This window comes from Megalops cyprinoides, chromosome 19 (assembly GCF_013368585.1).
Source record: "Megalops cyprinoides isolate fMegCyp1 chromosome 19, fMegCyp1.pri, whole genome shotgun sequence".
In the NCBI taxonomy this organism is placed as follows: Eukaryota; Metazoa; Chordata; class Actinopteri; order Elopiformes; family Megalopidae; genus Megalops; species Megalops cyprinoides.
The window spans coordinates 22,606,063-22,618,570 of NC_050601.1; the positions used below are offsets into that span (position 1 = coordinate 22,606,063).

The 12,508-nt window shown below is 44.5% G+C and overlaps 1 protein-coding gene across 1 annotated transcript in view; it reads right to left on the reverse strand.

Moving 5' to 3' along the window:
- LOC118794708 (neuronal-specific septin-3-like) overlaps nt 1-12,102 on the reverse strand; it is a 71,213-nt gene extending 59,111 nt beyond the window's left edge. The window contains exon 1 of the mRNA XM_036552961.1: nt 11,809-12,102. Within this exon, the coding sequence (XP_036408854.1) occupies nt 11,809-11,863 (55 nt within the window). The 5' untranslated portion in view covers nt 11,864-12,102. The remainder of the gene's footprint in view (nt 1-11,808) is intronic.
- Nucleotides 12,103-12,508: the final 406 nt, after the last annotated feature.

Here is a 12,508-nt window from a genome sequence, read left to right on the forward strand (position 1 = left end):
CACAAAAGTCAAAACAAAAAAATCCCCATTTTGTTCCTTTTCAATCCCAACACTGTACTCTTGTTTCAGCACACCAGATTTCATCAAGTGACATCAAGAAGCCTTTAGGTATCTTTGTGCAGAACCTGAGAGAGCCTAAACAAACTACAACCAATTAAAAGGCCTGCGTGTCACCCATGCTGTGTCAATGTCAGGAGATGAAACATATTAAAACAAAAGCAAACATAAATGCTTGTGCCAGCATACTGGCCTCTACCCCTAAAGCCCTTTATGGAAAGAAAAACTGAAACTTCACAGGGGACTTGAAAACATCAGTCGTCAGTGTGATTACAGTATTACGTCAGAAATGTAAGTTTGTATGCATACTCTTACCAGGAATATCCTGGCTGACAATACACGTTGTGCTGTGTCACTCCTCCTGGCCTACATCAAAGCTTTCTAGTCCTTTCATGATAACAATAAGAAATCAACAATAACAGTCATTTCCCAGATTTTTTTAAATAGGGGCACTTAAACACTGAAAGGCTACATTCCGATGTAAAGACAGACAAAAGTCTCCTGTCAGTGCTCTGTGCCAGACACATTGTTGGAGACCCAGGCATAATTGCGACCGAGTCCGTTTGATCTGTCTTTGAGGCTGTGATGTCTGTCTGTAAGGATGCCCCGCGCCTCAGTGTTATCGGGATTATGGTTCTCATAGAGTTAGTGTCGGGGTAGTGCGTTAATGCCGGGGCATGCTTGCATAAGCACTGGCATTCTTCCATGTTCCACTGTGGGGCCAAAACCAAGCTGGAGCCAAGGCTAACCTGGAACAGAAGGACTGGTTTTCCACCGCTTCACGCACTCACCACAACTGAGGCATTTGATGCTGTCTGGCCAGATTGACTGTCTGGATGTTGTATGCGGTGTTGAATCCAATGGAAATGCCAGTTACTCAGTTTGCTGGGTGTGCTCATAGTTTGAATGTAATTTGCCCCAAGATCAGTAACGCTAGCAGCCTGAGCTGGTACAGGCCAGCACTATGGAAACGATAATAGAAAGCTATCAGGAACCCAAAGTGAAAGAGCCAGCCTGCATCTAGACCTGCAGCGGGGGAAAGAGCTATGAGATACACAGAGCTGAGGAGTGAGCTGCCAAACATCCACAAGACCAGCTGGCTTCAAGCATCAGCACCTACCCTAAGCAAATCTATTACTGTCCGCAAATGAAAACAGAGCGAACGATAGCATATCTTACCAGTGCCACACAGGAAGTCTTCTGGGAAAATAAACTGGGAATTGTTTATTGCGTGTGACACATGAGTCAGTAAACGTCGCAAACTGCCTACAGCAGTCCCACAGTTTCGAAGTATTGGGCTCTGTCACACCCTGTACATGTGAGCACCAAGGTATTTTTACGATGTAAAACAGACGGGATGTTGACTGTATTAAAATCCATCAGGCGCTGTTTCCCGAGCTCAGGAATGCAGGTCTGCCCCATCACACTGCCCCCTCTAGGGTGATTACAGACCTTTATGCTCTGAACTGTGTGACCTGGTCCAAACTGTTTGACCTGGTCAGACTGACACAAAGGTTGAAGGCTGCACCAAAAGTACAATTTCTGAACCAAGCCAGAGCACAGGCAAACATCAAGCCCAGCTGCAGATTACATTACATTAATTTAGCAGACACTCTCATCCAGAGCAATTTACACAGGTTATAATTTTTTACATGTCACCCATTTATATAGCTGGATATTTACTAAGACAATTGTGGGTAAGGTACCTTGCCCCTAGGGTACAACAGCAGTGCCCCAGTGGGAAATCGAACTGGTAAACTTTCAATAATGAGTCCTGCTCCTTACCACTATGCTACGCTACACAGATATTTTTTAATGCTTAGTCCTGACTGTGTGCTTAGAATATTATATATTACGTAGCCTATAGTCTGACATGGGGAAACAGCAGCGGTGACATTCATTCTGACTTCACGGCCATTTTTCTTCCCTGCAGTCCTGAAGACTCTGGAAGATGGATGTCTTTTATGACTTATCTTTCAGAGATTAAAAATTCCTGCCTTTCTACCATGCCAATTAAGGAACTGTAATTGTTTTGAAATGTCTGCATACGGATTTATCACCCCTATGTTATGTGAGGGTATCAAACCCAGGGCTACTCAACCCTGCTTCTGGGGAGCCATAGTGTCTGTGGGCCTCTGTGCCAGCCAGGCACCCCAATTTGATGGAATACCTTTTGCCTTCTCTCCCAGTTCCAAGAAGAATGAAGCCCTGATCTGGACAATGACCCTAACATTTCAAAACAGAGCTCCTTCACACATCCAGCACTCCTTTCCTGGGTCTAACGGAATCTGTGCTCAAACTTCTTTTTTCTTCTCAATTAATTAATCCTTCTTTTTCCCCATGTACGCACACACCAGCTTCACCATGCCTCAAAACCCTTCACAGTGTGTTAATTTGTTTTCATGCACAGCCTGTATGTCTGAGCAAACTTTCCGTGGAGGTCTTGTAACTGTCTCCCAGGGCGCCGGTGACAAGATGATGGATAATCTTGAGTGATTTTGCTATGCTAGACTCCCTACCAATGATTGAAACCAGAATTACTACAGATAACTATCTTTAAAAAAGCCCCATCCACATGCAGCGTATTGAACTGTAGGGAGAAATGGTTACATAAAGGACATGCTTGGGGGAGCACTCTGAGAAGAATGCTGGTCTGTTAGTAAATGTTTGCAAAACAATTTAATGCACCTGTGTCCAATTATGTGTTGCAAGCCAACGTAGGCCCTAACGGCACATCTGTAATGTAAAATATTAAAAACGGGAGGATAGAAGCCAGCGGTCGACGCGGTCTTTCGTCCCTGCTGCTTTATCGGGACGGGCTGCTCCTACCCGTGCACAAAGGGCCGATTCACGCGCTGACACAGGGGTGTCTGGGGTCAGGGGCTTGGGTTACAGGAGCCTCCTCGCTGACCCAGAATCCCACCGTAGAACCGTGAGCCTCTCCTCAGCTCGGCTACGGGCAGGGGTTAAGTGACCAACAAACAAACTGGGAGCAGGAAGTCTGACATCCGGTCATACACACTTATAAGGCACCTATTGTTGATCTGCAGAGGGGAGGAAAATTTAAACATCCGGAGAAGGTGTTTGGATGTAAGGGCCTCTGTTGGTGTGTGCTCAATATGTCTGACCAAATGCTTTCCCTGAAAATTCATTGCCAAGCATTCACTTTTTCATCCGGAAAACGTCAAATCAAATTAACTTTAAAATCTGATTAGACTTACACATTATTAGAGACGATAACAACAATTCGTAACTTAGAGAACAACCCAGGATACCTCTGAGACTATCTTTGACTCACACAAATGCATGTTTATGTACACACAAAAGAAACTTGAAATAGGTGCACACACTAAATGTGTCTTATGAATACATGCTGGGACCAGGTGCAAGTTTTACTGTAACATGAGAGCTGAGAGTGTGGCATCTTGGTTTTTGAGCTCTGCTTGTAAAGAGACGGTTGCAGTTTTAAACCCTGGGTTAAGAGTTACTACCTGCTGCTAAATCCTTGAGCAAGGCATTAGTCAGTTGCAAATTGCTTCAGTCAGTATTCAGCTATATACAGTGTGCTCTGTGGATGTTGCCCTTCTTGACCATGCTAAGCGGCTCAACAATCATATTTTAGCTGTCAACTTTCTGCTCTTTCAAGTGTTAGCGCTTTTGGGACAGCTTTCCTTCCTGTAGGGTATGCTACTAATTAACAGCAAGTCCAGGCACCAAATCAAATCAGAGGGTGAACAGAAGTACTGTACCTCTAGTATAAAGGCCATGAAGTTCTCATTTTGACTCACATCAGCTGCAGAGCTGTTTAACGGCCATTAAAGCCCTGGCAGTGTGACTCTCCATGTCACAGATACATGGTTGTCTCCTCACTTGGAAATTTATTGCTGTAAGGGACGCAGTGTCTGCCTCTCTGAGGTAGGGAACGTTTGTTATTGAAAAGAAAGCATTAGGATGACGTTCGAAAGTCCCTGGCAGGCTGTCCGCTGGTGATTAGACAATCACATTAAGGCTCTGTCTGAAAGCTGGAGAAAAAGCGCGCAATTTCAATTAGCCGGAGATGCGCCGCACACGTGTTGGATGACACGCAGCATTAATGGCTTTTTAATGAGGGCTTTGCGAACCAGTCCAAACCCGCCCCTCCTGCGCAATCACGATAACGGTGGGGCCGCTATCAGGTAATTACTGGCATCCTTTCAAATTCTCCAAGAGTAATTACCGCCTCAGCGGAGCCGTCTCTGTCAGACGCGTGCTGTCTGAGGCTCTCAGCGTTTCCCCACAGGTTTCAAGTCTTAAGTTACACTCTGCATCCCGATTTCCCTTCTGAATCTGACATACAAAAGACAAACCTGGCTTCTCGTTTTAAGACGAAACTGAAGCTTCATGAACCCCACTGCAAAGCGGTGCTACATCCTGCTGTCAAACTCTGACTCCTTCGGACCAATCAAAAGGCTTTGCTTCCCATTGTAAGCCACTATGGTTGGTCGAAATCAGCCAGTCACAGATCTGTCTGACCATTCTGAGGCTCATGAAACCTTTCCCTCCCATCAAAACTCAAACTAATGCGTTCTCTCTTACTTTTGAAGCAGTTGTTCCTGTTTTGGATGTGGTATTGCAGGAATTATAAGCACATCCTGAAAGTACATGTATCATCTGAAAACAGTCAGGTGTATATGGATCCCTAAATGACCTGGATGCCTCATCTTGTTCTAAGTGCTGCCCTCAGTCCATCCAGATAAGATGGTGATCTGTGGATCTGTGCAGATTTCATGTCAGAGTCACTTGGCAAGTCAATCTCCCACCTATGCTACATTGTCTTTATTCTCTTAACAAACTGTGCGCCACACTGTTTCTGATCCCATTCCGGTGATTGCTGAGCTCTTTTTAATGTGCGAATATCAGAGAAAAAAAACATTAACACTTAACTAACTCAAAGTTAAGGATAGCTCTGTTCGGCAATTTCACTGAATGCCCCACTTGGACTTAAGTCTCTGCTCCAAAGTATCCAATTCAAGATATGAAAAGAACAGGAATAAGAATACCAGCAATTTTACAGGGATGGAATAGCACATCTAATTATGGTTTTCTGGAGAGGTTCCGTTTAAGTGCTCAGTTAAGGACACAGTTAATCTGTTTTTACTTATTGCTGTAGCGTGGGACTGAAAAAAAAAGCTGCTCTAAAAATGTGATGCCTGTTCCTGCTCCGCAGGAAGTGGAATCTGAGAATCCATGAGGATGACAAGGGACTTCCTGTTCTTCAATGCGCCTGTTGACATTCTGTTTAGCAAGCACCAAGGGGTCCATTTCCTGTAATCTGACACGGGGACAACAGCAAGCATGAATGCGGGTGCAGTTTGCGCTCTCAAACTTGCAATGAAAAACCTACGCACAGTGGAAGTCCATATTTCAACTGAAAGAGAACAGATTCACATTTGCTTGGCACGCAATGCTGTGAGACCACCGCACAGTGCATTCCTACATCCCAAGCTTTCCCAACGTGCATATTTCCATCTTAGGCAGCTGACTTACAGAATACACAGAGGGTTGACCTGGATACAGCTACACATGTGTGGCTGACCCCAGGTCAGCTCACTCAAGACATATGGTGGCCTTGACTGCCACACACCCATTTAAAGGTGGTCCAGGGAAAGTGTCATGGAGGTGACTGTGCATCACCCAAGGTATGTCCTTAAATAACTGGTGTGTTGATATTTGACACTGTATACTTCCAGGCTGTGGACCCAGGATAACCGGCCAATAAATCGAGGCATGACACTGACAGCCTGTTCCTAGCGGTTCTGTCTGAGAGGTCAAGGGGGAAGATTTCAGATTTCAGAGACTGTAAATCAAAGACCGTGCCCTCTGCTTTCTTTCCTGCCTTGAACTGTTCCACTTCCGGTGATGGCTGCTCTCTAGGGATGGGAAGAAAACCTACTCACATTATTGCTTTGAGGTTTACCTAAGATGTACGTGTTAACCTTTCACCAGACCAGGGTTTTCATCATCCACTGATGAGCACCCCAGTACGGTTTAACACATACATCTTAAATCTGGGAGCAAGTGGAAATGCGGGTATTCTACTTCAAAACTGAACTCCTGAACTCAGAACCTTAAAGCAAAACATATGTGCCATTCTGACCTCTTTATGAACATTCATGAGCTGGTGGCTCTGGAACATGCTTTGGTTCTAAACAATTAGCTGCCACAACAGTTCTATGCAAACACGTAATGATTACAAACCAGAACCAGTGTTTGACCAAAACCTACCACAGAATGTTTGGTACCCCCTAAACACTTTGCCATTATCGATATCTCTGCTGATTCCATCTACTGGAGACAGCTGCCCCAGGGCATTGTGGGATGCTGGCTCCAGGACTGGCCCAAGTGAGAGTGCAGCAAGCACCCGTCTGGCTGATAAACACCCCCTTCGCCTCTGGCCACACTGATTAACATTCTCAGTTGCATTGGTGAAATGCCATGTTCCCAATGAGTGTCTTAAAATGCACCCGGGGTGGTTCTTTGAGAAAATAAAACCCAGGGAAAACTGCTTGGTTGGACTTCAACATACATTTATGAATCAGCCCATTGGCAATTTTTGTGATGTTTATATTTACATTTATTCATTTGGCAGACGCTTTTATCCAAAGTGGCTTACATAGGTTACAGTTCTTTACAATGTTATCCATTTATACAGCTGGATATCTGCTGAGGCAATTGTGGGTTAAGTACCTTGCCCAAGGGTACAGCAGCAGTGTCCGAGCGGGGATCAAACCGGCAACCTTTCGGTTACGAGTCCTGCTCCTTAACTGCTATGCTGGTTTCGACAGCACGATGTCGAAAGAAATACTTTTCCAGAGGGTCATTTTTCAAACATGAATATCAGAAACTGTAATTATTGAGACGTATTACTTGATAAAGGACGGATTTCAGAGTGTTCCCCCTGCTGGCCTTTTAGAAAAACATGGGTCTTTAACAGACTATAAAGTCTCTAAAACACAGTGGTGCTCAGGTGAAAGTAGGTGCTCCCTCTGCTTGGCGTAGAGACCTCCAGACAGGACGGGGCTTGTCCTAAAGGATCCCCCCTCCACTAACACCTCCCCCAGGCTCTGCATTCCTCAGAAGTATTTACTGATGACCCCCCTCCAACCCCCCCCCCCCCCCCCCAGAAGCTCAGAGAACAGATCAGGTGTGTTCAGTTTACCTGTGGAGATGGACTCCACCCAGGCACATCTGGACTCTGAATTCCGAGCTGCCATTTTCAGTGGTGTAACCACAGAAATAGGGACACCGAATTTCCTGCCTGAGGCTTAAAGAAGGTATTTGCCCTTTTCCTGTCTGACACTATCTAGAAAACACAGTTTTTTTTCAGTATTAACACTGTGTTAAAGGGGACATAAAGCTGTTTTCTGGATAAAAAGTGATCAGAAGCTCATATAACATGTACTGTCCACCAAACTGGAGCTGAAAGTGAATTGTAACTTTCTGAACCCAGCCTGTAAATTCCCAGAAAAGGCATTTAGTTTCATGTACCAAGCACACACTAAGGTGAAAGCCTGGTGCTTCCAAGCAAAACCTCACCCTGGTATTTATTCTCTCATAACAGCAACCTAGGTGCCTTTTAATGTATTTTCTCCTTTTGAAATAATAATCAATAAATAATAAATCAGTTTTTAGCATGGCTTGTAAGAGGTTTCAGAATTTTAGGGAAATTATAGCGCAAAGTGTCTAGACTATAAGCAGAACCGCAGCCAGACTCCTTGTTTTTATAGTTAGGGGAACCGCCTGGAGAGCGCCACACAGTACCTGTTCACCCTTGAGTTTACTTGCATTCCTGAGCGAAGCAAGTTAAAAGCAGACACCCAGTCAGGCAGAGCACACAGGCCAGGGAATCACGTTCGCACCCGGCCTGTCAGCGACAGTCTGCACGAGGGCGTCATTTTCGCCTTTGGTCGGGTGACGGCGAAGTGCGGGGCCGCGGGCGAGGCGGGAAACGTGCATAAATCACCGGCACTGACTGGGAGCTGCGGGAGCTTTCTTGTTTTTCGGGGAAACCACTGTTGACTCGTTTCCTCTCAAAACTGCCAGGTAATCAGACAGGCCCGTGTGCAAAGGGAACGAGCTGAAGAAAGCTCCTGCCAGCTGGCCAGCTGTAACTGTGGCCAGGGAGTTACTGTGACGCTGGAATGCTGAGGTAGCCACATGAACGGCACAGCACCCCCCAACCCGCCTCCACACCCACCCCCTTCCCAAAAAGATAGGCTCCCTTGGGCCCATTGCCCTAAAGCCGGATGGAATGCAGGGGGTGGGGGGTGCATGAGGCATGGGGGAAGAGAGACGGAAACATGACCCTTTGTTTTGATTGAGGGCTACTGGTCAGCATGAAAAGGAGGCTCTGCTACCGAGGGTAACCAGATCACTGCCCCCGAGGCCCAGCGAAACAGAGCCGCAGGTCCACTTCTTTCTGAGCACTCGGGCCTAGGGATCTCATGGTAACATTTTACATATCAGGCATTTATAGAGGGGGGCATTTTACTGAAGCAATTTGTGCTAAATACCTTATTTATGAGTACAAAGGCAGCATCCAACCAGGGACTTGAACATGCAACCTTTTGTTTACAGTTTACTGCCTGCTGTGCCACATTGTCACACCATATAGGATAGGACAATATATACATACATTTAAAGAGGACATAGGGCTGTTCTCTGAACAAGTAAGGTATTATTTGTTGGACCTTGAAATTAAAGTTAATTTGGTTTGCACTGCTTTGAGATATCTCCACCCTGTAAACTGCTCTCCCTGGACAGCCAGTCACTTGGAATGATTCTTGCCCGCTTCTGAGCCTCTGGCTACCTCTGGCTGTTGTCTGGAAGAAAAACCTCTGTACTTTTACCTAACAATTATATTTAAATGTGTGTAATTGGAGCCTGAAATCCTACATCATTTCTTCTCTGGAAAGAATCTGAAACTACCCACCAGGGAACTGGCCTTATTAAGCACCTACCTACCCCGTAAATGGCACTGAGATTAACTGCTGGGAATACAAGACGCACTTCTTTTTTGTGTGGCTGTACCCTCTCATGGGGTAACATTAAAAACCCGTAAACACAATCAGTGCATTCCTTCTGTCCCAGAACTGGCATCGGAAACTTTCATGTTTCACTTTGATTTTGTCACGAACACCCCGTCAACTGTCAGTTCGCCCCGCATGGGCACACAGGAAAGGAAAGACAGTCCGGAGTAGCATGAGGGCGACGCCCCCAAGAACGGATCGCGAAATGCCTCACGCACCCCGCGTGGCACGAAAACATGGCATGCCAAGGCCCTGCCTCGCTTTGTCTCAACAAGACAACCGTGTCTTCACTTGAGCCTAATCACAGGAAAACAACTCCCCTGTACCAAAACGCCCCTGGATGGCCACGTTTCAGGTGATGTGCAATTAGATTAATGTGTCATATAGGCCTACTGTGAAGTATGTTCTGGCGCGTATCACAAGGTTTATGTGCTCAGGAATGAAACTGATTCACTCGACGGCTAATTAAGCTTGACATCCACAGAAGCAAAACACTACGCGTTTCAGACTGTCACAGAGCCTTGCAGCTGTACTTATGAAAACAATTGTATGCTTTAAGGGTGAGCAATTTAATTGTCACACTTAATAAATCCCAGTTAAACCACACTTATACTTAATGGCCACTAAACAGCTTACTTTTTAATGTGCATGCTTTAGAATACTCATTTATTAGATAAATCAAAATACGGTAAGACAAATACTATCATAATATGGGTTTTTATATTTAGAGAAACCGGCTGCAATACCCTCAGACTGCTGTACTCCTCGCTAGACAGCTTACTTCTAATGTTAGATTCTGTGGGATATGTGGCCTCGTTCGTCTTTGTCATTTGAGCGATGATAATGCACCTGGGAGAATATATAGCTTTATTAGCCAATGAGAGCTTGTCAACGGATAAGGCGTGTCCTCATATACGAGACATTAGCTGCTGAGAGCCTCCAGGAAACGCTCGATTAAACGTAACTGCATATGCTCGCATAATACTCGCAATACAACAATACACTCGCAATGCACGGACTTGTATCAACAACACTTCAGATTTCCATTTTCAGTTAAACGAATCAGAAATTAGTGCCTGCTAATAGCAATGTTGTGGCAATATCTGGATCAACCTCCTACAGCTCAAGAAAATTGTCTAACACGGACTTGTATAAACAACTTTCAGCATACAAAAAAGACAAACTGGTGTTTTGTTTGTTTTGAGGACAAACTATTTTTCCTCATTGAATGCGACACCTGTAAAAACATAATGGTCCTGTCACCTTTCTCGGGCCAGGCCGTGTCCCCCATCTACGACAAACATGGGAAAGTATTTTCTTTTGACATACTTGTCCGTTCAACTGGTTAACGATAGGGACAGCTGGCCGTGTGAGTGTAATCATCACTGCCTTGCGAGTCGGGTGGCTAGTGCAAGCTCATTGCTAAGTAGGCTATAAGGCGTGGTGGCACTGAATGAACTATAAACTGGAAAAGTCAGTTTAACATTAAAAACAAAGGACAAAAATATGTCAAAACAGAACGAAGTTACCTGCGTTAAAGCCCATTTCAGTTTAGATCAGTGAAATCACTCTGTTGCTCATTTAAGTGTCGTTGGATGACTTTTGTCACTTCACTCATCTGCATAAATGAAGAGTCGGGAGATTCGCCGCCTGCTCTTAACCTTTAATTGTTTTCGACACAAAGTCGAGCATATCCTACATATTATCCAGTTTGAAGTTCCACAGGTGAGCGGAATGCATAATTTGTGCTCAAAATGATTTTATGGCTTTCATGCAATTTCAACGAGAATCTGACTGAAGATTGCTTGCTCCTGTAAAAACATTAGTTCTGCAGCTAATGAAGTGATATTTTTTTCTTTAACAACACCGCTTCGAAAGACATAAACGCAGGATACAGAAAATACAGGAATAAAGTAACAACAAAAACGTAACGGAACACAACGGGAATCCCAGCGACCAAACCTGGACAATCTGTGCAACAATCGAATACAATTCCCGTTACATATTAAGAAATGTGTTATGAATACGACTTTCTACTGACTCGATTGAAAATATACTGCACTTTTTGTGGGTAAAGTTGCTTAAGACAAATTTATCCGCAGTCGTAGATTAGATTGCTTTGCCGTTTGCTGAAAAATCACTGAAACCTGAGGTCGAGAGAAGAAAGCTTTCAAAACAGTTCAATTGGCTCTTTGTGCGCAAACCATGTAATTAAATGCTTCTATCGTGCACATGTTTACAATATAGTCAAGGCAGCGCAGTGAAGTTGTTGTTGCTTCAGACACAGGCTACAGCTATAAAACATTTCCAACCGCTCCAAGCACATTCATCAATCAGAAACAAATATTGAAGTAGGCTACTTCAGCAAGCCTTTAGCGTGATACTGTCGTTTCCGAGCAATATGTGTTCTTGATATTTGTAAAACTTTTCAGAATAACCTGACGGCTTAATTAAACTGCAGTATTATGTCTTTCCTGCATATTGATTGGTGCGAAAAAAAAACACTTTGTGTATCGAGCACTAATGAATTACTGCTTGAAATGAACTGCTTCCCACTAGGCTGCAGTAATCACTACAAAAGATCCAACAGTTGTGTGCCAAAGTTTTTTTGGAACAGTCTGTCTCTAAGAGATGCGATGGCCCACATAAACCTGTAGACATTATTATCGATTTTAATACATACCCTCAAAATCCGACAATATCCCCTCAAGATGGTCGTTCACAGATATATCTGACATCTTGATTGCTTCGGTTCCTGAAAAAAAAAATCACTTTGACAGACGCACTATCTCCAAAGTTTTTTTTTTCTCTGCAGATGAACAACTCAAAATTTCCTTTAGATGTGTTCTGAAAAATCTCCTTCTGGATTATGCGGATCTTTTCAGAGTCCAAAAATAGACACAAAGGTTTATTTACTGCGTTTGTTGCAGCAAAAACGTTGCGTTTCGGCCAAATCCACTCCACATCCGAATGCGCACGGCGATGCCGTACAGCTCTCCGAGTCTACGTTGGAACTGAAGTAAACCACCTCCCTTTAGGTAATCTCAAAACCTCCTAGCCCCTCCCAGCACATTGGCTGCTGGATCAAACTTCACGCTTCACCGACCCCCCGTCACACTGGAAACCTGGGTGCGTTTGTATTTATTCCTTAGGAATAAATCCACTCCACTCGATTCCTCCTCGCTTATGTCTTAAAGATTACTGCACTTTGTATGAGCTCTTGGCAAAAGCCTCTCTGGCATCATATACGGATGCGTCCCCGCGTGGAAATTTTAATCCTGTAAAAGCCCCCCCCCCACATCCCCCGGCCCCGCCTCTTTATTTGGGTGAGGAATGCGGGGGTTATATCATCACAGAAGAGCACTTTAATTAGAGTGGATTAG